Consider the following 26,363-nt stretch of genomic DNA (forward strand, 5'->3'; position numbering starts at 1 on the left):
ATAAGGAGAGGGGCTAGGGAGGGGGCGATATGGTAACAGTAGTGGAAACACAAGTTTGTGTAGATTAGCTATTTATTTATAAAAGTTATGGGATTCAGTATCTACAAAACTTTTTTTGTACTACACAAATGGACACCAGATTTAGAAGAATCTGTAGCATGCAACCTGCCAGTCATTATTAGGCATCTTACTATGGTCATAAGAGAAATGGAGCTTGAAATATATTTGAAAGGATCTAAAACTGGATTTGTGAATTGATTATGAGAGGGTACTCCATGCATGTGGAGCTGCCAGGAAGGAGTCCTTGAAAAGGATTAGCAGACACTGGAGACTGCAATTGTTGGGCTGGTTCATGACCAATATAGACAACTGGGTAAGAACACAGGAGGTTTAGTCATGAAGAGTTTTGAAGGGGAGGACCTGAAGTTTGCATTTATGCAGTGAAGAAGTTGGAGTCAGTGAAGCGACCTCAGAGTTAGTGCGGTAACACTGTCAAAGCTATGTGCAAGGAAAATGGCAGCAGCATTTTGACTTGAGTGGATTTCAAGAAGGCCAGAGAGGAGGTGGTTACAGTTCTCAAGGTGAGAGATGGTGCAGACCTGGATAAGAGTTTTGGTTTTATGGAGCAAGAGAAAATGCTAGATATTGGAAATGCAACAAGGGAAGATGCATCAAGAGTTAACCAGACCCTTAGTTCGTGGTAAGATAAAGTGTAAATCTACCCATTCTAGCCTGTTGTGCACTACATGTTCTACAGTGCACTTTGAAATTGGTGTAAATTAAAGTGCACAAAGAAACTTAGAGTGCACAGCAGCAAGGTCCACATGGGCACTTCATGTGCGACAGGCTAGCACAGAGTAGATTTGTACCGTAGCTTGTCGCAAAATTAGTGTTCATATGCAGCCTGGAATCTTCCAAATTATTTCTGTTTAGCAAAAATTTTCTTTCTGAGAGTACCATATTATTCCCTTAGATATAAATCAATTTAGGGTCTCATTTTGCAATTGGTATTTCCCAATGAAATCAGCAAGAGTCTTCCATGCACAAGAACTGCAGAACTATGCCCTAGATTTTTTTATTTATTTATATTTTTTTTTAAAGAGAGATTTCAGATGGGTTGCATACCTTGCTGTCCTTCAGACGATCTTCTTCTTTGATGGCCGGAATTATTTTTAATGTTATTGATCCCTGAGACTGAGCCTGAGAAAAAGAGAAAAATACATTTCTTTCAATTGAAATAGTACAAAGGAACGCTGCAGCACACTCCGATTCAGTTTCTGGTGCTAGTGAATTGTCTGATCATCTCAGCCTTCACATGCCAAACCAAGGCATTCAACTTTGAAAAGACACTTTTTAGCTTTATGGTAGTTACCATGATGCCCCAAAGATGTCAAGTGTATATTCTGTTCCTTTTTATCCCTTGTATGTGTTACCCCGTGCAGTATCCTCTTAATTATGGAGACCTGTATAGTGACTCCCAAGCTAAGCCTATATTGAGGCTTGCACTAAAAAATCTCTCTTCATATTTAATGATTACATTTAGTTTCCAATTTAGACACAATACACAGAATAGAACAGTCTTTTTAAAGTACAATATTGACTAATTTTTGCAGATAAAATTCAAAAAGGTTTTGTCATGTTTTCTATATATTTTTTTCAAGTCCGTCTAGTTAAATAACTACAGTCCCCAGAAACTCTATACTCCACACAAATTCTAACTTCATCTCACATATAGGCCACTTTTGAAACTTTAAACACAGCTATTCCCTTTAGTCAGCAAAACTGTTTTGATCTAAAACAAAATTAGCTGGTTGGCTGATCAAAGCAGTTCCATCTGCCTCCCTGACCCATCAGCTTCATTCCTCACAGAGACCATGATGAGCCAAGGCACAAGAGGGGATACGAGAGCGGTGGGAGAGAAGGTTCTCTTGGGGCAGGGGCCTTGTGGGGATGAGCAGGTATGTGAAGGGGTAGACATAAGCAGGGCTTGAGAACAGGAGGGTCTGAGTAGGGATTTAAGCAAGAATGTGTTAATGTCATAGGGGGTGAGAAGAGAGGTTTGCAGCTGTGCAGGAAGCCTACATGAGACCCATGCCTCTGAGATGAGGCTTCGTTCAGCTCCCTAGCACACCACATTATGAATACACTGCATATATTTTAAGGATATATTTTTTTAAATCTGCAATTCTCATGAACCAATCATAAAAGAGAAGCTCTTGGTCAGAGCCATAGATAACCTAGGATATCATATTCGTCATGTTCAGAATCAAACTCGAAGTTTCATGCAACTTTCTTAACTTTAAAACTGAAAGTTATTTATTTGATTATAAACAGTTGGAATAAATTCATAAGCTGGAATAAATTCATAAGCACATTGTAAAGACAGCCCAATTCTGTCCTCAGTTATACCTGTGTAATATTATTAAATGAGGGACAAGGGTCACCTAGCTACTGCTTTAACAAGCCTACTTGGTAATAATAGATCTCAAAGTAAAAATAAGCGCAGACCAAAATCTGACTAATTTCTTCTGGTCGTTTGTGAAGCACAGCAATCCCATTGACTTCTTTTAGCTCATCTCCAACATGGACAAGACCTAAAAACAAGATAACTATATTAGAACTAATACTTAGCCTGCTAAGCTGCTGCTCACCTATTACCCACACCCATGTTAACCGTATGTATGTCATGACTTTCCATACTAGTCCTGTACTCTGCCAACATTGCACCTTACAGTCTCCTGCCCTCATACTACCTGGCATTCTTCAACAGTAACCCATAATCACCTAAAATGGCAATGGAGAGAGAGAGGACACTGCAAACCATGTGTCCCATGGTAATGGTCAGGAGGAAGCTTAGTGTCTAACCACACTGTCTGTGTACTGGACCTGCAATGAGGGACCATTTTTACCAAGCTGTTTTGGCACACTGCATCTGTGTCTGAATCCCCTGTCTGCACTTCGGACATTATACTGGAATTGACTTGCAAAGATGGACAACTCTTATAGAATTAGAAGATAAGCTGCTAATTCTTCCTGCTGAAAGGCCTCTGCTGCTGTGAACTATTTATAGACAGCTCTACACAGCATGGTCTCAGAAAGTCTAATGGGCTAAATTTTGAAACTATAACCTAGAGCAAACCATAAAGGGTTTAGCTTTGCTCATGCAGCCCAGTTTTGCACTCCTAGTAATGTCAGCACTAGTTACTGACCATAGTAGAACTTCACAACAAAACAAACAGCCAGCAGCTCACGATCATACCAGAGGAACATCTCTCTCCATCTGTTTTACAGTGGAATTCCCAATGACACCAGTGGGAAGTTCTGCATAGAACTGGACAGAATGATATGGCTCACAATCACTATGGGTCCACACACAAAACATTTAGTATGTCTTACTGATTTATGTAAAATACAAATGACCTTATTTCTTCGCTGACGTCTACCTTTTACAGGAAGACTTAGTACTAACAATAGGATAACTGGGTAGACACTCATTTCAAACTAATATTTCTACAAAAGAATATTTAGAAGTCCTTTGAAAAGGGTCAGCACAGTAGCCTTGGTGTGTTACATCAACAGTATTCGGAGCTGAAAGCACACCAAGGTTCTGGGTTAAAAGTAAAAAAAAAAAAAAAAGCCTCCTTGCTATTTTGTTTAAGTCAAAATTTGAGACTAGTCTTCCTCATTCTATTGGCAGTTTTTATCCTATTAACCATATTACAGACAATCAGATTAAAAAGGTGCATTATTGATGTGAAGCGGAAATGCTAATGGCACTATTTTAGCCCCTTCACAATAAACGTCTTATCAGATTATTTTAATATGAAAAATGCTAATAAGAGACTAGAAGAAAGCTGTAATTTGCTAATCATTCTTCATCATAGTAATACATTAGCATTGGGATTGTATTACTATTGTATTAAAAAGGACAAATTATAATAAAAATTAATGACACTTCAATACTTTATTTGCTATGTATAAAATCTCCATGCAAGCCCAATTCAGATCATTTAATAAATTCTAATAGAGCTGCCTCTAAGAAGTGCAAGGTCAAATATATTAGGAATTAACCCTGTGGAGACTGGAGACATGCTGAATAAGCATTTATTTGGATATCTGTAGGGTAAATGTCAGTATTCAAAGAGCTAGCTTTGCTGGTGAGTAACCATAGGATTTCATTAGAAATTATTAGAACCTTTTTACAAGTTTTAAAATGTAGTTTATAAATTGTATTTTGAAACTGCTTTTATTCAGAAACCTACCACTGCGGTCAGCTGCACCACCTCTCATGATTCTCGCTACAATCACAGCCCCTGTATGCTCATCCCTTCTGATGGTGGCACCCTGAAACATAAATAATAAACCAGCATAAAGCACTTATTTAGAGCACATTTAATGGCAAAATAATGAAAAAGCTGATTAAATTTTGAAAAATTGAATTTGGTCTTTTCGTATGGGGAAAACAATAAGTAAATTTTGTCTTCCTTCGTAACTAATTTTGCTATCAACCCAACTCGTGTTTGGACACTGCTTTTATATGATAATCAGATGGGTGAGTACAACTGCAATCCCTTCTACCACTCTACTCTGTGCTGATTAGGCCTCAACTGGAGTATTGTGTCCAGTTCTGGGAACCATATTTCAGGAAAGATGTGGCTGAATTGGAAGAGTCCAGAAAAGAGCAATAAAAATGGTTAAAGGTCTAGAAAACACTACCTATGAGGAAAGATTGAAAAAATGTATACTGTATTTGGGAAATAGTATATAATTGATGACTGTTTTGTAATGCAGAAGCACAAGGGGAAGAATTGGGGTTGAATGCATAACCTTAACTTTTGCTTCTGGACTCTTTTTAATATAGCTTTTTTTTTTAAATGGAATTTCCTGGTTTGTTTTTTTTAAAAGAAAAAATTTAAATTTGAAATATTTAGTCAGACCCTGTACTACACAGTGTAAGTTCCAGGAGACATGGACTTACTGAATGAACTTTATAGAAATGAAGAAAGAGCTTAGTGTGTTATGCTGTGTACATTTTCAGTTGCCAAAGTTCACTGAATGAGACAGTTTCATATGAGCATTGCTTCATGCACACCTTAGGAGATGCCCAAATTCAACAGCTGCATAAGCCTTGTAAACATGTATGGTACAGCCTTTATTTGCTTAGAATGAAATTCACTCCTGTTTTCTTACCTCAGGAAAAGCTCCTGCTGCAGAAAGATACTGGATAGCAGTAGGGAGCTACCAGAGCCTTCCCCTGCCCCAAGGAAAGGCTCCTGCAACAGGGCGCTGGTGGAGCAGAGAGTCTTTCCCTGTGGCAGGAAAAGGCCCCGGCAGCTCCCTGTTGCAGAAGTCTTTCCCTGTACTGGGGAAAAACTTCAGTAGCAGGTCACTACAGTGCTAAAAATAGCAGTGTAGACAGGGAGATACGCCTTGAATTAACAGAAATGGGGTCACAAGTTTCTTTACCCTACTAGCTTAAGCAGTGCCTCATTGTCTATACTGCTATTTATACTCATGTTGGGGTGGGGGAGTGTAGTTTATGTACTCTACACGCTGCCGAAAGGAGTACCCTATACATACCAACGGCTCTTTATTCTTCACGAGACGAACAATTTTAACTGATTCTTCATCAAAATCATCATCAATATTGTCTGGCAGAGGGGGAAGGACTGGGTCAAAGTTCTTCTGGGCAACAGTATCATGTACTACAAGCATTGCCTGTACAATAAGAAAAAAATAAAAGATTAAAATAGTTCAGGCAAAATTGAGAAGGATGCCATTTCTCTTATTCCAGACATAAGAGCCGGTGCAAAAAGAGCCTGTCTACTTTGGTGAAAATCCATGTATTGTTTTCTTGGCAAGCATAAACTATTTCTTGTCTAAAGGAGTACAAAGGTTCACAGCTAACATAATGAGTTTCTGCTCTGCCTGCTTTAGTGAAAAAGGAAGCTAAAGATCCAATTTGCGTTAAAAAGACACCTGCATACTCAAAGAAAGAATCCTGAATATTTCCTCTTCCCTTCACCTTTAAGGGCCTGATCTTGTACCTCCAAAGTCAATGGGAGTTTTATTATGGACATCAGTAGGAACAGGACCACGCACTAACTGAAAGCGAGGGATGATAAAGAAAGTACTTAACTGCTTCTTCAAGTCACCCTTTAAAATGATCTTGCTTGTACAGATTTTTGTGTATAATAATGCTTTGCCTTTTTTGCAGGCAAATCCTTTACACTTTTCATCTGCACCAGTCATTTGCTCTTCCCTGGAATGATCTAGCCACAGAGGCATTTAGCATTAGAGAAAAGAAATTGGAAAGACTGCATTACAGGGTTTGTCTTACATCAATAAATATTTCACATAATGGATATTTGGAAGCTTAGATGACAACCAACCATACAACTTTATTGGGAGTCTACTGGTATATTATAATATCACATTCTATGGCTACATTTTCTTTTCTTTTTTTAATTTAACTTTCAATAGCACAGGGGTCGGCAACCTTTCAGAAGTGGTGTGCAGAGTCTTCATTTATTCACTTTAATTTAAGGTTTTGCATGCCAGTAATACATTTTAACGTTTTTAGAAGGTCTCTCTCTAAAAGTCTACATTATATAACTAAACTATTCTTGTATGTAAAGTAAACAAGGTTTTAAAAATGTTTAAGAAGCTTCAGTTAAAATTAAATTAAAATGCAGATCTTATGATCTTATCAGTTTAGTGCAGTGGTTCTTAACCTGGGGTGCATGCACCCCTTGGGGGTGAGAGATGCCCTTTCTGGGGGTGCGAGATATGCGAGATTTTTTTTAGAAGGTAAATCATTGAAAACACAAATTAAGCACAGGCACATAAGTACAACTACTTTGTTTCATCAAACCTATGTATTTATTAACATTATACATTTTAAACGATTACTGTAATATACAAAAAAATTCAGTTTTCAAGTTTTTAAGCTAATTGTGGTGTAATTTTTGATAAGGGCTGCAGAGCCCTGGGCTCGCTGCCAGTACCCCAGGGCAGCAGGAGGGCTGAGCAGGGCCGGAGGCCCGGACCCCGGCTGGCAGGGGGCCAGGCGGCTGGAACCCCAGACCAGCAGCGAGGTGAGCGGGGCTGGCAACTGGTATCCCAGGTGGCAGCAGGCTGAGCGGGGCAGATGGCCGGGACCCAGGCTGGCAAGGGGCCAGGGGCCGGAACCCCAGACTGTCAGCAGGCTGAGCTGGGTAGCGGATAGGACCCCAGACTGGCAGCGGCTCACTCGCTGCCGGTGTGGGGTTCCGCCAGCTCCTGCCAGCTGGGGTCCCAGCCACCAGACCTGCTCAGCCTGCTGCTGGCCGGGGATTCCATTCACTCAGGCCAGCAGTAGGCTGAGCGGGGCCGGCAGCCGGAACTCCAGACCGTCAGCGGGCTGAGCAGGGCCAGTGGACAGAACCCCAGACCACCACTGGTCTGGGGTTCTGTCTGCCAGCTCCTGGCCACCGGCCCCGCTCAGCCTGCTGCTGGCCTGGGGTTCCGTTCACCCAGGCAGGCAGCTGGCTGAGCGGGGCTGGTGGCCGGGACCCCGGCTGGCAGCAGCATGCCAGTAAAAATATAGTTCGCTACATTTTGATTTGTGGCCAAAATGTCTTGACTAGCTCCCAAAGAAGCCCAACTGAGTTAACGTTTGTGAAACATATTGCAATCTTGAAAGGGAAGGAAGGTGCTTTGTAAATGCAAAATCTGTATTTATAATATTTAATTACTGCTGTCCTATGATTACTGAGCAGCCAAATAAAATCCACCAGCTCCCGCCCCCCAAATTAATAGGTTACAGCTGGGCCTGTAACATAACTTTTCAACAAACTGAAGTAAAAGTGGAGAAGGGGTTCTTGAATAATAGCAACTGAAATAGACACATGACCATGAGGCTCCACCGCTTCTTCTAACTTATTTTTGCAACACTGTCAAAAACAAAACAAATGGTAGAAGAGAAATAACAGTTCACTGGGCTCATCTACTCAAGAGCTAATGCACAGAACCAAAGTTTTGTTGCTTGCAGTCCAGTTTTTAAAGTAACTAAGATTTTAAACAGGCTCTCCCAAATAGCACATGGGCTCTGGTAATTTATGCTCTCCCACAGCTCCAGGGATCCTGCACTGACTGAGACAGATGAGTTAAAATAAATTCTTCAGAACAGTCATGAGCCATAATAAACTCCATGGATTAACAAAGAGAGGCCAAACAGGATTCATACTTAAGAGGTCTGCAGTGTGGTGGTGAGGATGGATTATAGTGAGCAGAGGGCTGGTGGGGGCAGTAAGATAGGGACAATGCTCTCGTCTCCCACCTTCGAAAATATGTAGGAGGGAAGGACAATGACCCTTTCTGCATTAGGAGCCCCACATGCCACAAACCCCTGGTCTCCTCGATCTGCAGAAGGAGACAGATTCTGCACACCTCTTAAAATGTGTAGGAATTAGAACCCCAGTCCTGCAATCCTTAGGAAGCATATTTGGGGTCTCCCCCTCCTCTTAGGTAATCTTAGTTGTAACTTGCCCTTAACAATATTTTCTGTCTGGGAATCATGCTGAGAATTGCATTGCTTAAGAGTATGTGTTTTACCCGAAGATGTGGTGTTGACAATAGCTGAAGCAGCTCTTTTTCTTCATTATTCACTGGTGTAGTCTGCAACTCTTCAATTACCTTAAAAAGTATTAACAAAAGAACATAAGGCAATATATTTGCAACTGGATTTTCTGGTCAACGTTTGTTAATTTCTGTCATGTTTCCAAGAAGCAACAGTAACTGAAATATGCATTTAAAGGCAATTTCAATAAAATATGCATGTATCCTGAAGGATATGCATGCCTCTAACCTGCTTTATTATGTGAATATTATAGTAGTGCCTGAAAATGGACAAAAATTGAGGCCTTTAGATGTAAACCCTACACAAATACACCAACACTAAACTCTAAGTTGATTAACTAGCCTTTACTAGTACATTGTCATGGGGATCTGATAAACCATTTCAAATATTCCAAATACTTCCAGGCTTTCCAGTACATGATTACATCCCCGGCTAGAGCAGTGGTTCTCAACCAGGAGCCTGGGACCCCTTAGGAAGGCCGTGAGCAGGTTTCAGGGGGGCCACCAAGCATGGTCAGCATTAGACTCACAGGGGCCCAGGGCAGAAAGCCCAGCCCCACTGCATGGGGGCTCCAAGCAATTGCCCTGCTTGCTACCTCCTAATGCCGGCCCTGGCTTTTATATGCAGAAAAACAGTTGTTGTGGCACAGGTGGGCCTTGGAGTTTTTATTGCATGTTGGGGGTAGGGGGCTCAGAGACCAACTTCACGTACCACTGAAGAGTGACCTTCCTGATCAATTATAAATGGGTACAGATGAGTTCTATCAAGTTTTCCTAAGCCAGAAAGATGTACGCTGTGATGTTTCTCCATTCTCTTCAGTGTTTATACCATGCTCATTACTGCAATACCACAAAGCAGCCAGAGAGACTGTTTAACTGGTCCCTGCAGGATTCCCATTTTGTGAATGGGAACCACCAGGTGGCACAGAATCAATGTAGGGTGTGTAGCCCCCTGCTTCTCAGCAATCCCTGGATACCAGAACTCCTCCTTGAGCCTCTAGGCAGCCAAGCACAACTTAGAGAAGCCTTGGGGCTGTTCTAGGTTGTGTACTAAGACTGGCCCAGGATTGGGGCGGGGGGCGGGGAGGGGAAGGATAAAGGTGATTTAAATCCTCCTTTTACACTATAGCCCTTTCCCCAGAAATACACTGAGGACAACTCTGGGATGGCCCAGGGCCTGCCCTATATACCTTATGACGGTGGGGAAAAAACTGACAAGAAGATCAATATTATTCACTGATAGCTCCAACCTGTGTATTTAGTGGGAAAACAACGGGAAAGAATTCTGTAGAGTTTTATGCAACTTAGTTTACTGTGTATATTGAATATATTTGTTAAATAACAGTAAAACTAAAAGAGGTGTTTTAAGTTCCAAAGCTAACAGCATAAATGTGGAAACCTCAATTTTTAAAATTAATTATTTGAAGGTCAGTTATTCTTTTACTTCCTTGTTTCAGTGTAAAAAGTTGCTGAAAGTACAATTGCCTAAAGCAGAAGAATGGAACACAGGACTTGCCAGACTGGATCAGACCAGTGTTCCATCTAGTCTGGTATCCTGTCCCTGACAGTGGCTAGTACTGGCTACTTCAGAGGGGAAAAACACACAGTAGCCAGTCTTGAGATAATCTGTCTCCAGGGAAAAGTTTGCTGCTAACCACCACTAGCTAGAGGTTGATTTATACCTTGAAACCTGAGGACTTATATCCTTGCCAAAGCTGTTGTCTGTTTTGTAATATTTACTGTTATAACTCAGGATATTTTTCTTTATCCATATAAATGGACAATACTTTTTTGAGTTATGATAACATCTTAGGCTCAGTAATATCTTGTGGCAGTGAATCCCACAGTCACACATGCTGTGAATTCTGTCCAAATGCTCCCTCAAATCTTCCTTTAGGAGTCTGTGTAGTCATGTGTAGCAACAGAAACAGGAATCAACTTTTTTTTTAAAAATCTGAGTTGTGTTTTAGTTCAGTCCAGGCAAGAGTAACGTCAGTTGGAGACTTTCGGTTCTTTAGTATGTAACTTACGCATCTAAGATATTAAAAAGAATTTACTGGACAAACATACTTACATCCTCAGCTAAAGCTGCTGCACTATGTAAAACAGGAGTTGGACTCTGTCTTTCATAATGGCGGAGCTTTTCATGAATCTGAAACACAGGTGTTTTCAGGTAAGTGACTACAAAGGTCACGAATTTCTGATTTTTTGATCCTGCAACGTATGGGAGGTCATCAGCTGAAAGTCCTATTGCTGAAACCAGAAGGATCTATGCCCAAAGGAACTATCATCAAGGGAACTAATGCATGGGAGATTTTCAAAGGTGCCAGAGGGTTTTAGGAGCACAAAGCCCAATTTGTGCTCCTAAATCCCTTATGCCTCTTTGAAAGAATCTCCCTCGCAGCGTAGCTTGGAGGAAGAAAAAGAAGACTTGATTAATGTCTTTGGCCTTTTGCCTTAAATAATCATCTAACAGCTGTGTGTTAGTACTCTGCCCATATACAGACCTCGGTGATCAGACTTACAGCAGGATCAAATCACTACTTTGGTGGATATACTCATCAGTGATGATGAGCAAAGAAAAAAAATCAGCAAAGAAAAGGATTTAAATGAACATTCTAATATTACTTGTGTGTTAACTGGCATTACTAATTCTATAGTGGTACTCTTCAAATTAGTCTTCTGGACACTTTTTATTAGTCCATGACGCATATTTTTATATCAAAAGGGCATATTCTTTTGTCAAATATCATAAGTGTTAATGCAGTGGTCCTCAAACTTTTCAGGGTCGTGCCCCCACTTAGCCCTGACCGCCCCCTCCCCGGGAGCCAGGGCTGAGAACGGAGACACAGCCAGGGGCCAAAGCTGGGGGCGAGGCCAGGAGCAAGGGCCGAAACTGGGTGGTGTAGGCTCCCCGCCCCCTAGGGAGGCTGGCCCATGCCCCCTATGCCCTCCCAATGTTCTTCTATGCCCCCTAAGGGGGGCACACCCCACAATGTGGGGACCTGTGTGTTAATGAATGATCCATGTCAAGAGCAGAATAGTCCTGCTCATATTTTTGCTGCTGTTAGTTCTGTAGATGGGAGAATATCTTGTGAAACTGAGGTTCCATAGTTTAAAGGAAAATTCTGATTATTATACTCAAATGTTTTCATTACTGGGCACTGATACTTGCATTTATCAATTAGTTAATTGACAGTACAAAAAAACAAAAAAAACCTCCAAATAGAGAAAATTATTATTTTAACAAGGAAAATATCAATTATGTGACAAGAGAATCCCCCCTTCTGATTCTTAGTGATGGCAGCTTTCTCCAGCTTCAAAATGACATTCACTCAAAACTAGGCAGAAATTTCATTTCAAAGCAAGCAAAAAAGAGTAATTTTCATAGGATATTGTTCATGTTTGTTGATTTAAAGTTACTTTAATATACGTATTTTCTCTGTTCAGTTTTCTCTTCTATGTAAAAACAAGTAAGCCTTGTGGCAAAGAAATTAAGAATACTGAGAAATACAGGCCACAAAGAAAAGGAAATTTTGTGAAATAAACATTTACCTTCATTAGATAACTCAGACTTTTTTCACTGAAGACATCTCTAAGGAATCCCATTTCTTCTTTGTGATTTGAGTCAGGTCTTAGCTGGGATGTCAACAGGGCCAAAGTCTCATGCAATCCTAAATTAATTGCAAAATGTACAGAACAAAAGCTTTGTGGATAACTAACATCTCTTATCTGAGTTCTGTTATTGCATTGTTTATAATTTTATTTGACCAGCACAATAAAATTGTGCTTCTGATAATTAAGATTATACTGAGAGTTGCAGCTTATTTCCAATCATTGCTCTTGATTTTCAACTCCCTTCTTAAACAGCAGATCTCACATGAATTTTCTACATGTGCCAAAACCAGCAAAGGCAGAATCCACTGATTCTAAGACTTGTAAAAATCACAACTAGTAAAATTTTGCTCCCTGTGTCTGATGTTTCCCTGCATTCCGATAACATTGAGATTTCTTTGAAATATCCAATCACTCATCTACATTATATCTTGGACCTAAGCTAGAGTAACCCACTTGCTTGCATTGCAGCATTGAAAGGTGTAAATAAGGAAAGAAATAGTATGAAGGATCCATCTTTTGTTGATGTGGACACAGCTGCAAAAAGATAAACACATACATGGAATTAAGTGGAAGGTCACAACTTTTATTAAACTTTAACACAGGGGAGGGGGACACTACCCACCTATTACTCATACTGTCCTGTACCAGGCATTTAATTTGTTCCACTGTAAGGGTTACAGGGCTCCTTACCATATAAACCTACCCCAAGTTACAGGTTTCCTCTGCCTATCTGGCAGGACTCAGCTGTCTCTGAATCCTAGACCCTCCCCCCACCCCATGAAAGAGAGAGAGGGCGCAGAAGGGTGGGGATCTCAGCTTGCAAAGGGCAAAAGGTCTTACCCTATCCCATAAGCCCAAGGCCCATCACCAAAACCCCAGGTCTTTTAGCTCTGGGAACCATTGGTTATTCTCTTAACCGCACTGGAAACTGGCCCCAAGTTGCAACGAACAAACAACTCAACCCAAGTACCTCAATTAGGTATTGAGCACATTCCTACTTAACCACTATGGCTTGAAGGTGCTGCGAGGAAAGCAAAAAGATCCCACCTGGAATGGAGCCAAAAGAAGTACCACAGGGCCCCCCCAGGTTAAACCCTGGGAGGTGGGGAATGCTGGATAAGCTGCACCCATCCCCACAACTGGCCAATGGATGCTTGACTCCCAGGGGAGAAGATACCTGGTGTTTCTTAGCAAGTGTCTCCCTTCCTCACTGCTGGGCCTGTCCCCTTTCACCGCTGGCCCCATCAAAGTCCCCCTCTGTTGAGGCAGGTGGGTGGCATTTTTTGTGTGGAGGAGTTACCCACAGAGCTAGCTTAGCATTCAAGTTAGCAGTAACGCAAGGAACCTACAGGCCTATATCCTGTAAGGCATTCGCTTAAGCAATTAGCATAAGGCTTTGAGGCCTATGAGCCTTAGCATAAGTAAGTTGCCCAACAGTGACCCTGAGTTTTGGGGAAGTGGGAACATTGTGCTGGAGGGGGGAGTTTGTACAAAACAATACCAGGAACACTGAACTGATACTAGGCTTGAATATTTTAGGATAAAAATGCTGGCAGATGCTTAACCATGAACTTGCCTTGGCAACAAACTGACGTACATGATAAGTTAAAATAATTAATATACTAACCAATATAGAATAAGGATACCTCAACATTATTAGGGTGAGGAAGTTCAATATGGGCAAAGGAAGATGAGCATTTGTATGAATATTCATGGAAAATATCAGGCCCTATAATAGGCCAGACCACCATGTCAAAGAGATCTGGACCATCGAACTTATTTGGCATGCCAGGGACAGAGGAGATGACTGCTTGTCTCTTACCACCAGATTCCTAAGGTTGTGAGTATATGTAAGGAATGGTAAAAAATATCAGTGTCACTTTATATTACTGCTATCTTTGTATGTGGTTTGGAGCAGTTGTGTCTTTAAGTAGTTTTATTAGCCCAATGAGTAAAGTTTTGCTTTGCCCTCAGAGTGAGTGTCACTGTTGTGCACATCAGTGTCGGGTTGGGAAACCCGAACTTGATAACTTTGCTTCTGTTGTGCCTGATTCTGGGACTAGAACCCCATGATCCCCAACTCTTTGAATTAGTAATTAATGGGAAATCAATAATAATCAATAACCACTAAAGAATCAGGCAAGGGGGGGACTCTGTGGGAATGACTACACTGCAGCTGACAGCATGCCTCCTTTCCCAGATAGTCTTGTGCTAACTCTGCTTGAGAGCATGCTAAAAATAGCAGTGTGGACGTTGCAGCGGGGTGGCAGCTTGAGCTAGCAACCTGAGTGCAAGCCCACCCAACCCTCTAGGTTTGAGCTCAGGTGACTAGCCTGAGCTCAAACCAATGCAGCAACAACCATACTGCTATTTTTAGCACACTAGCTCAAGTAAAGCTAGCATAGGTCTGCCAATCTGGGCTGGGAGGCAAGCTTCCACTTGCAATAGAGACATATCTCATTCAAACAGCTAATGGGTACACCTAGTGCCCACCCTACCCAGTTTCTTGATGATTCTGGCCCAGCCAGCAGAGTCACCCTCCCTAGCTCTAGTAAGTCTGCAGTCCATTAGCGGTTTGAATGTGATTTCCATTGTAGGCAAGCAGGCTGGCAGGACATGCTCTGAGAGTGGAACTAATGGAAGGAGGAGGAGGAGGAATTTATAAATCGGAAGAATGGGAGCCATGAAAAACTCAGTGGTGAAACAGTGCAAATGCAAGGATGATGTGCTGTGAGGACTACAGTCCAGGGATTTTTGCCAGTTTTAGATTCAGACTGCAGGCTTCTTTACCTCACTGGAGAAGAACATTAGAATTTCTGCAGGCTGTGCAAATTGCAGACTGTTGCTGCAGAGATTCAAAGGGAGTTTGAAAGAGACTGTGGAGCTATCACTTGTTTCCCAGACTTTGAGGAGCTTGTGTGTCCTACAAAGGGTTTGGATACCATTCCACAGACAGAAAGGTAAATCCTCCTAGAGAAGACTCCTAGGGAAGTGTACACAGATATGTGCATTTCAATTTGTGATAGTATCAAGTACTAAACTTAGGGGAAAAAATCCTGCGAGTGTTTATCTTTAAAGTAATAAGTAAACTCTTAAGCATTCATATATTCAGAGATTTAGTAAACATTTTCCTTTAGAGATTGTCACTCTCCTATCTGATTTAACTCTGTACAATATATGTAGACAGAGTTCTGAAGACTAAGCTCTGGTCTGTACCATAGCAGAAAGGTAAGTTGAGACACAGGAAGGGGAAAGAAATACCATACCGGACGTTTGCATGCTGCCTTCCCGAAACCCATTATGCTAGCTAATGAAATAATGTTTTTAGAAGTCTGCACCAACTGAGCTGATGGATAGATATGCCATGATCTGTCAGCTCCTATTAACTGACGCTGCTAATATTGTCACAACAGGTGCTATTTATTTTGTTAGCAAGAAGTGACATAAAAAGTATCAGAACTGTAGGAAAATTATCATTATTATGTATGCATAGACAACAGTGCTACATGCTGACAGGCCTATGTTTGTCCAGTAGGAGCCCGGCCACCAGATTACATTACTGAACTCCAGGTGTGTCACCAAACTATTCCTGAAATCCATCTCTTTATCCAGTTCCTCCTGAAATACATCTCTTTATCCAGTCCCACTCATACTGTGATATCCTTGATTTTTAGTACTTGCATTGATGGGAAATAAATGTGTACATTCTCAACTCTAATTTAACAAATTAAATTACAGATAGTGTTTTGTGTGAGAACATACTAGGATTTCAGCCATTCTTAAATTGAAAGCATGCAGACCAATTACCTGAATCTTCTGATAGCACTGGCATAGCTGTTGTCTTAATGCTAGAGACAAATGTTCAACTTAAACCAAAATGATTTTCTTCTTGCAGGACTGTGATTCAGAAAGAATCCTGAAATAAGGAAAGATAATGTCTGAAGTCAAGTATCTGACATACAGATATTTTATTATCCTGTATAATGCTAGCATCTTCATTTTAGTGCATCCTTTTTTAGTAGGTTGCTTGGGATAAATATGATTAGGGTCCAATGTGCAATGAAGTTATGTGGCCTTACAAATAGTAACATAATATCTTTTTGCCAAGGTGTTGCACAGCTCTCTGATGCAGCATAATCCAGAAAATAGCCATTTCCATGCCTGTTCGAGCTCCTCTGCTTATTAGTCCACAATTTTAGGCACTTCAGGAATACGACAGAGGGGAAAACTGATAAGTGGCTAGGAGGTGATGAGGCAGCAGGAGCATGCTATAGGAGAGGAGGACCAGAAGGGACTTAAACACTCGGTGGGAGCAGGAGGAGAGAGCTGCCATCATATATCAGTTTTGCATTCTGTAGGAACAGTGTTGGGTCCAGGCATAAGCAGGTGCAACTCTCATTGAAGTCAATTATTTCTGGCTCTTAGAGGAGAAGGTAGCATAAATTAGAGCAGGGCTACTTCATTGTACTCCCCTGTTATTTCTTTTCTCTATTATGCTTCCCCTTCCACTAGTGAACCATTTCTCAATTTCAAATAGCAATAGTTACTCTGCCTCTTGAGATCATACATTCAAGACAAAACACCCATTATTGAGAGTTGTAAACGGATTGGGGGTTCCAAAACAATCTTTGTACTTTACTCTTGTAAAATTAATTAAAATATGCTTTGCAGAGAAATATGCAACAGCACTCAAAGGTTGCTAAGAAAAAAGCCCTTTATGCTTTAATCTTTGCACACTACATGTCTTATTTGGCAAAGTCATTACAGACAGGTCACAAAGTTTCATTCCAGTATGCAGCTGGAAAGCTTGTCTCTCTCACCAGCAGAAGCTGGTCCAATAAAAGATATTACCTCCCCCAACTTGCCTCTTTCATTCCAGTGTCATGTGACAGTAGTTTCAATATGTTGCCTCTCATCTAAATATTGTTTATGAAGACTGCATCCTCAAATAGTTCATTTTCTTATTGCTTGGTGGCATTTGTCAGTTTAGTGATGTCCAGCTCCCCCAGGATTTTATAGAAGTGACTTTACTCTCTGTGATATTAATCTCAAAATAGTATTTGCGTTTGCATTCCTTTCTGCTTTGAAATGTCTAATTAGTCCATCTGGGTATTACCATTCAAAGAAAACTTTATCTCAGTTCTCTCAAGCTCATGAATACAGTCCGGGCTGAAACTTCATTTAACTTCACTTGCATGTAGTTAGTGGATTCAGTCAGTGTCACAAACAAACAATGGGTGAGCTGTGGGTCAGAGTTACGAATTTAGCAAAGAGGGAGAAAAACCAGAAAGTCAGGAGTCTACTACAACTATAGAAAAATAAGATCCCCTAGGAAGCATGTTAGTTTTGCAAAATTCCAACAGTAGCTCAATAAACTAGAAATAAGTCTCCCCCACCCGCCATGACCTGGGAGTTCCTTGCTGCTGTTTAGGTTTGTTCAGACAATGCAGACCAAATCTAGACTGTAAACTCTCTAGGGCAGAGTCTGGTCTCAACATCTGTGCCTTCCACAGGGCTGAGCACATTGTCACAAATAATCATAACGAAAAATGTATGACATAACTTGCAAAGAATTTCACTTCTTTAGACAGTGCACTGAATCTGGTTATTTTATTAAAACAAACTAGATATTCCCCCTACTAACCTAGGGGAAAGCACTAGGGATTTTTTATACCTAAATTTGTTTTTATGCTCTGCAGATTAATTATATAATGCCCTGCAGAGGGTGAATTACTGTATGTGGAAAATGTTCCTTATAATTAAGTTTGTCATGCTATGTTAAGCCAATTTATTTTATTTAAATCCATAGAAAATATTGTAGTCAATCCTTTTTTAAACTTTCCTTTTTCTACATAGTTCCAATAACAGGCCGTCAAGGTACAATCATTTGAATAACCTCCCTCATTTTCCAATATCAAATTAAGCATTAATGCAGGCAAAGGTTATGTATTAGATAAAACCAAGTGGTCTCATTAATGTCAATGGGGACTATTGATGTGCTTGAGGCTCAACATACAGTATGCTTTAAGCACTTTGCTGAATCATACCCAGAGCGCTCAGCACCTTGCAGGATTGAGCTCTAATGTTGTCCAGTAGTCCCTCTGGCCCAATATCCTGCCTCTTACAGTATCAATAGTGAATGCTAAGAGTTTCCTCCAAAGTACGTTTTGTTAATTGGGATGCAGACCTTCATTGTTACAATTTATAAAGTGGGTGCGATGCATGATCTTGGTCCAAATAATATAGGTGTTACCTTAGCAAGTCACCAGCCACTTTGTTTTAAATCTAACCTTCTCTTTCACTTGCAATAATGATATCCTGTTTGGCATTCTGTTTTAGTTTGCTGGCATACTGCTGCTTGTAACTACTTCAGGCTTAACTGTCTGGTTCAAGAGGTTGGTACCAAGTTTTTTGCCATGCCCATAATTTTCAGAACTGGTGACCTAATAAAGAATTGTGATATATATTGTGATATTCTTACAATGTTAAATATTGATTCTAGCTTCCTGCTGTAAGTATTATGACATGTCATCGGTAGAGAAATCCATCAAATGCAACAATTTAATCTCTACAGTACCCACAAAAAAGTATGGTTGGAGGTGACTGGGATAATTCTGTAGGTCATCAATTTAAATTTATTCTCTGAGGTTGTTGTAAGGCTCAGCTGAGGCATTTTGTGTTTCTTGTTTTAGCTTCTCAAATACTGTTCTGGGAATGGGTTGTGTGAGTCTTTACTTCAAACTCCTTTGAAAACATGTCTGGTATAAGAAGGCCTTTCCAGGCCCGCATTTCACATTGGACAAGAAGTTTAGTGATCTTTTTTTTTTAAGTCTAGGCAGTGTTTTGGGCAATAATTTCTGTATTGTGATTGGTTATAATCGGTTTCTAGCTAGCCTTATTTCTCCCATAAACATTACTGAAACAGCTCACTACCTGAAACAATTGCTAGCTTTTCTTTTCAATATGGGCACAGTTCTATTTTGGGTTAGCCAGTGCATTAGAAGCAAGTGCTTGATCTTGCAGGACAGGCCCCTTACCCATGTTAGTTTACATCAACTGAGACCATAGGTTCTTTGCTGATCTCAGAGTATTTGAGTGAAGATGTGACTGTAACAAGTTATTTTTATTTTCAAAAGCTCTTGTTTTGCCAATCATCTTTTTGTCATTCTCAGCTATCCTCACTCAGCATAGGGAGTGGAGCACTTAACAAATTTGGGATCAATATGCTTAGATTAACGTGCCCATGAATCTTTAAGGTTTCTTTGTTTTGGAGTCTTCATTTGTACAGTCGCCACCACCTTTGTTGGGCCCAACTAAACTCCTTTGTTGAGTGTGTGTTCTACTCATTCAGTGAAATCTGGAATTTATTTCTTGTTCAGTTTCAGATTCTTCTTTTTGGCATGCTGCGGAACATTTTGCAGTCTGTCATTGAGGTGCTAATCAATTTCACCCCAAATCAGTAAAGTTTCACATACTGTATATAAACTAGCATGTTAAAATATATACTGTATATTGAACATATCTCTCCAAGAGTACTTTACAAATTAAAATTATAACTGATATCAACGAGATAAGGCACTAATAAATATTAGCTATAAAATCCAGTTAAAATACTGAGTGCCTATTAAGAACCACCACACAAACTACATGAAAAAAAAAACAACTTCTAACCTCTACATTAGAAAATTGATGTTTTGAGCATTACCGTAACTACTGACTCAAAATGTTTTATATAAAGATCATAAAGGTACACTTGTTTGCTTTTGAAGACACACACCTGTAATCAGGAACCTAAACATTTACAAGATCTTTTAAATTTTGAGGGCTGAACAAAATAATATCAGTTCAATTCAACTCTGATTGTTATAGGAACTGGTAATATAGCAAATCACTTTTTCTGCTCAAGCAGTATTGAACATATGGAGCTAAATTCTATGTTTGTGTACATTAGTGTAATTCATTGACTGAACAGTTTTCATAGTTCATGGTTTGAGGTTCCGTCAGTTGCCATGTTAAGTACTGGGCAGTGTTTACATTTTAGCCAGAGTCTGCTGACTTTCAGAATACAGCACAAAAAAAGGTCAGGATGGGGTTTTTTTAACAGTAAGGAAGTTGTTTATCTGGGATGTCCAGTTTGGGAAGCAGGGTACGTGGCCATTGTTACTCCCAGATATTGCCGTATAATTAGATTCAGACGACGAAACTTTATAACACTCACAAAGATTTTTGAAAAGCACCAATAATGACTGCTCTTCTTGGAGCAGACAGTCCTGGAACCCACAAAGGGAGGCAATTCATGATGTAGTCCTAAGAGGAGCACAGGATCTAGTCCAAGAGGTGAATACAGCTGAACCGCTCAGTAATAGCTACCATAATAAAATTAAATTTAACATATGGGGGAGGGGAGTGAAGACCACCACAGTGGCATTTAACTTCAGAAAGGTGAACTACACAAAAATGAAGAAGCTAACTAAATGGAAATTAAAGGGAACACAAGAGTGAAAAGCTTGCAAGCAGCAGGGAAACTTTTTTAAAGCATCATAATAGAGGCTCAAATTAAATGTATACCCCAAATTAAAAATAATAGTAAGAGGACAAAGGCCGCCATGGCTGAACAACAGAGTAAAAGAAGCCATTAGCGGCAAAAAGGCATCCTTTAAAAATTGGAAGTCATATCCTACTGAGGAAAATATAAAGGAGCATAAACTCTGAAAAGTCAAGTATAATTATGCAGGTCACAAAAGAATTTGAAGAGCAACTAGCCAAAGACCCAAAAAACAACAGCAAATTTTGTTTAAGTACGTCAGAAGCAGGAAGCCTGCCAAACAATCACTGGGGCCAATGGATGATCAAAGTGCTAAAAGAGCACTCAAGGAAGACAAGGCCATTGCAGAGAAGCTAAATGAATATTTGCATTGGTCTTCACTGCAGAGGATGTGAGGAGGATTCCCACACCTGAGCCATTCTTTTTAGGTGACAAATCTGAGGAATTGTTCCAGATTTAGGTATCAACAGAGGAGGTTTGGGAACAAACTGATAAATTTGTTATCAGCAAGTTAAAGAAGTATGGATTGGCTGAATGGACTATAAGGTGGATAAAAAGCTGGCTAGATGGTCAAGCTCAACAGGTAGTGATCAGCGGCTCGATGTCTAGTTGGCAGCCAGTATCAAGCAAAGTGTCCCTGGGGTCAGTCCTAGGGCCGGTTTTGTTCAACATCTTCATTAATGATCTGGATGATGGGAGGGATTGCACCCTCAGCAAGTTCGCAGATGACACTAAGCTGAGGGGGGGAAGGTAGATATGCTGGAGGGTAGGGTCCAGAGTGTTAGGGTATACACTGAGGTGGTCCAGAGTGACCTAGACAAATTGGAGGATTGGGCCAAAAGAAATATGATGTGGTTCAACAAGGACAAGTGCAGAGTCCTACACTTAGGATGGAAGAATCCCATGCACCGCTACAGACTAGGGACCGAATGACTAGGCAGCAGTTCTGCAAAAAAGGACCTAGGGGTTACAGTGGACGAGAAGCTGGATAAGAGTCAACAGTGTGCCCTTGTTGCCAAGAAGGCTAACAGCGTATTGGGCTGCATTAGTAGGAGCATTGCCAGCAGATCAAGAGAAGTTATTATTCCCCTCTATTCGGCACTGGTGAGGCCACATCTGGAGTACTGTGTCCAGTTTTGGGTCTCCCACTACAGAAAGGATGTGGACAAATTGGAGAGAGTCCAGCGAAGGGCAACGAAAATGATTAGTGGGCTGAGGTACATGATTTATGAGGAGTAGCTAAGGAACTGGGCTCATTTAGTCTGCAGAAAAGAAGAGTGAGGGGGGATTTGATTGCAGCCTTCAACTACCTGAAGCGGGGGTTCCAAAGAGGATGGAGCTAGGCTGTTCTCAGTGGTGGCAGATGACAGAACAAGGAGAAATGGTCTCAAGTTGCAGTGGGGGAGGTCTAGGTTAAGTCTAGGTTGGATATTAGGAAAAACTATTTCACTAGGAGGGTGGTGAATCATTGGAATGGATTACCTAGGGAGGTGGTGGAATCTCCTTCCTTCGGGATTTTTAAGGCCCAGCTTGACAAACCCCTGGCTGGGATGATTTAGTTGGTGTTGGTCTTGCTTTGAGCAAGGGGTTGGACTAGATGACCTCCTGAGGTCACTTCCAACCCTAATCTTCTATGATTCTATGAATTAAACAGTAATAAGTCACCAGGACCAGATGGTATTCACACAAATATGAAATTGCAGAACTACTAACTGTGGCATGTAGCCTATCACCTAAATCAGCTTCTGTACCAGTTGACTGAAGGATAGCTAATGTGACACCAATTTTAAAAAAAAACTCCACAGGTGAATCTGGCAATTGCAGACTGGTAAGCCTAACTTCAGTATCAGGCAAATTGATTTAAACTACAGTAAAGAACAGAATGAATGACACATAGATGAACACAGTTTGTTGGGGGAAGAGTCAACACAGCTTTTGTAAAGAGAAATCATGCCTTACCAATTTATTGGAATTCGATTAAGGAGTCAACAAGCATGTGGACAAGGGTGATCCAGTGGATATATTGTACTTGGACTTTCAAAAAGCCTTTGACAAGGTCCCTAACCAAAGGCTATTAAAGTAAGCTATCATGGAATAAGAGGGAAGGTCCTCTCATGGATCTGTAACTGGTTAAAAGATAAGAAACAAAGGGTAGGAATAAATGGTCAGTTCTCAGAATGGAGAGAGGTAAATTGTGGTGTCCCCCAGAGATTTGTACTGAGACTTGTGGTGTTCAACATATAGAAAAAGGGGTATACCGTGAGGTGGCAAAGTTTGCAAACAATATGAAATTAAGAGTTAAGAGAGTTAAGTCCTAACTGACTACAAAGAATTATTCAGTTTTGTGAGATCCCTTTGTAAATGGGCAACAAAATGGCTGATGACATTCAGTGTCAATAAATGAAAAGTAATGCACACTGGAAAACATAATGCAAACTATACATACAAAATGATGGGTCTAAATTAGCCATTACCACTCAAGAAAGAGATCTTGGAGTCATTGTGGATCATTCTCTGAGAACATCTGCTCAATATGCAGTAGCAGTCAAAAAAACTAACAGAATGTTAGGAACAATTAGGAAAGGGACAGATAATAAATAAATCCATGGTACGCCCACCTGACATGGGAGGCTGAGGTTCAAGTCTCTGGTCTGAATTAGGCAGAGACTGAATCAGGAGCTCCCACATCCCATGTGAGTACCCTAACCACTGGGCAATTAGCTGCAGTATTCTGATGTGGGTGGATCTCACTCGTTCTGATCAGAAATTTCAGCCTGGACCTGGGAAACCAGGTCTGCCAGAAATAGCAAGGTCTCCCAACTCCAGTTCAATACCCTAACAATCCAACTGCACTCCCCCTGGGCTTTGCTGGTGAGCACCTCTTGTCCTAATACTGGTTTCCAGCTAGTAGGTTCAGTCCTGTGCCTATTAGGTCACTAATAAATTTAGGCAAAACTTAGTGTTTTGAACATACAAATTACAATACACGTGTATCGTTTCAACACTGAAGGCATAAACTCACTGAGATGCACTCTTTCTCTCATACTGGGCACTCTCCAAAACCCTAATTCATTTTTAAGTTTATTCCTGCTCAGTTATGATTGGGGCAGAAGGTTTGACCAGCTTCATGGCCTAGGGAGAGGACTCTTTAAATTCTATCCATACTGGTTAAGAAACAGAATTTGGACTGCTCCAGCTGAAGATTAGTCAGCCTGTAGTGGGTGGACCAAACAGAATCTTTAAATAGGATTCTGACATTTTTTGGCCTGTCCACATTGGATGGCTGAACTATATTAGAAATTGGTTTTGCTCTAGTATGTTTATATAGTTTCCAAACTTGGTTTGTGGCTTAATATGGAATGAAGCATCAGTATTGAGGACATACTTTCCAAGATAGATTGTTTTTCAAAAACAATTGCATTTCAACATCTTTCCAGAAAATCACTATTTATAATAGGTCAGGAAAGGCATATGAATTATAAAATTTTGGGTGTTGGAAACTTCATGACTGTCTGCTGTTAAGCAGGACTTCAGTTTCTTGGAGACATTATACTTTTGTCTACCAAGAAAATTCAAAGCACGGCTTACCTAACCTTTTACTTAATTATGGGATTCAAGTATAGTGTTTTACAGTGTAATGAAATAAAAAAAAAATTGTGTCTGAGTTACTGTTGTATTAAGCAAGAAGCCCCTTGAGCACTGAAAAAAAAATTAACTATTCAAATCCCCAGAGTGCAGTTATATAACATGATGCCTTGTTTGGTGCTTAAATACAACAGCCACAGTTCTCTTAAAATAGCCAGTAAGCCAGATAACTCAAAAGATATATAAACACATAAAAGAAGTGCAATTGCAAGGAACCAAGCAGTTCGTCTTATAAAAACTGACACCTGTCAAGCAGGGCTTGAATCTCTAAGATCTTCTGATAACACTAACCTGAACTGCTCAGTTTATTTTTAGCATAATCTAAATAATTTCCCCTTAATGCAGGCACCCACTATAATTTTAAACCTTCAATTATATTTTAATTAGCTCAGCCTCTTGCAGTCTCTGTGGAAACCGAATTATGAATTAAACGGACTGGTATTGCTAATTCTTTTCTTTCATCTCAGCAGAAGCACATTTCTGCTGCCTCTTTGTAGCTGAGGATGTCCATAGGCTGGTTTAAAATAAACAAGAGTAAAAAATCTAGCCCACTTGCCCTGGACGCTCCATCTTTGTTTTCACTTGCTGAATTCCTCAGCTCTTTGGGCAGATGAAGTTGGCCCTCTGTACAGAGAGATGCTCGATGCATTCATACTAGACCCTGCTTACCAATTTGCTTGAGCATGAGCTGTGCACTGGCCTCGCCTGGCTCAATGTCATGCTGCTGCCCTGAGGCAGCAGAAATGCCCCCAAGACGTGGCATAGGCAAGAACCCTCACAACCCTCCCCCAGCGAGAAGCCAGAGCACCTCCGTGCAATCGCTCAGGTCCAGGTCCAGGTCTGCCCCCCGCCTCCAGCGCCATGTGCCCATCCTCCCACCGAGCTCCCAGGAGTCTGCCCCTGCAGCATCCGGAGCTTGCAGGTGGAGCGAGGGCCAAGCGCGGGCCAGCCTCCCCGAGCGGAGCATAGGCAGGGCCCGGCCAGCCCCCCGCCTGCTGCGCTACAGCGGAATTTCCTCCCCCGATGTCTTTGCTGGAGACTCGCGGAGCGGAGCGCGCTACTGCCGCGGCCACAGGGACATGCAGCCGCCCGGGCTTGTTACCTGCGGGGCCCTGAGCTGCCTGCCGGCGGGGGCCGAAACTCAGTGCTGAGGCGGCGGGCTGCCTCCTGTGGCGAGAGGAGCAGATCCCCCGTGTCTGCGTCCCTCTAGCCCCGTGCGCGCCTCGCTCATGCGCCCTAGAGCAGCGGAGCCGCACGCACCGCCTCCATCGCATCCCCTTTCTCCGGGGGGGCTGCCTCCCCCCGTCTCTTTGTGTGGCTGCGCGGATTAAAGGAGAACACAGTCCCCAGCGGGGGAGAAGGGGGCGCCAGCCCCGCCCAGATGTGCGGCATCAGGGCATGCCCTGGGGTTCCTAGGAAATGGTGCCCGCCCACAGCGCCATCCGGCGGGCACAGAACCCGCCGCCTCCCTTCCCCAGGGAAACAGGGCAAAGCTAAGAACCTGGGCTTGTGGGGGAACTACACCCTGCTTTCACCTCTTGTAGCCATGGTGAATTTAGGCCATTAACAGTGCAGGCTTTCAACCGATTCAGTGTTCAGATACAGGTGATCCCTCCAGCGTGAAGCTCCTGGGGTACAATGGGATCATAATAATGTTTACATTTCTCTCTGGTTTTCCCTTTGAATTGTTTGGTGGTCCAAAACTTTGGTGGTGGTTTGGTGGTCCAAAACTTCCCAAAACATTCAGCTTTCTGCAGGAAATTTTCCAGGCCTAGGCTCTTTCTGAAGGTGACTATGGAAAACATGAATGAAGACAACATGCACTTTTACCATTAGAAAAATTTGACTGTTAAAATTATGTTTGTTACGGTAACACTTTAGAAGCCTCATTCAGGGAGCAAAATTCCATTGTTTTGGGTGCTATACACACGCAAGA

At 41.4% G+C, this 26,363-nt stretch overlaps 1 protein-coding gene across 2 annotated transcripts in view; it reads right to left on the reverse strand.

Moving 5' to 3' along the window:
* Window positions 1-25,669, reverse strand: part of MPP3 (MAGUK p55 scaffold protein 3) — a 52,829-nt gene extending 27,160 nt beyond the window's left edge. For both annotated transcript variants that reach the window (XR_012636383.1, XM_074940599.1), the window contains exons 1-9: window positions 25,530-25,669; window positions 16,045-16,153; window positions 12,175-12,293; window positions 10,694-10,771; window positions 8,596-8,676; window positions 5,581-5,718; window positions 4,263-4,344; window positions 2,509-2,594; window positions 1,126-1,200 (exon numbers count right to left, since the gene is read on the reverse strand). Coding sequence is in view for 1 of the 2 variants with exons in the window: in XM_074940599.1 (XP_074796700.1) it covers window positions 1,126-1,200; window positions 2,509-2,594; window positions 4,263-4,344; window positions 5,581-5,718; window positions 8,596-8,676; window positions 10,694-10,771; window positions 12,175-12,293; window positions 16,045-16,069 (684 nt within the window). In the remaining variant the exon portion in view is untranslated. The remainder of the gene's footprint in view (window positions 1-1,125; window positions 1,201-2,508; window positions 2,595-4,262; window positions 4,345-5,580; window positions 5,719-8,595; window positions 8,677-10,693; window positions 10,772-12,174; window positions 12,294-16,044; window positions 16,154-25,529) is intronic.
* Window positions 25,670-26,363: the final 694 nt, after the last annotated feature.

This window comes from Natator depressus, chromosome 27 (genome assembly GCF_965152275.1).
Source record: "Natator depressus isolate rNatDep1 chromosome 27, rNatDep2.hap1, whole genome shotgun sequence".
Classification (NCBI taxonomy): Eukaryota; Metazoa; Chordata; order Testudines; family Cheloniidae; genus Natator; species Natator depressus.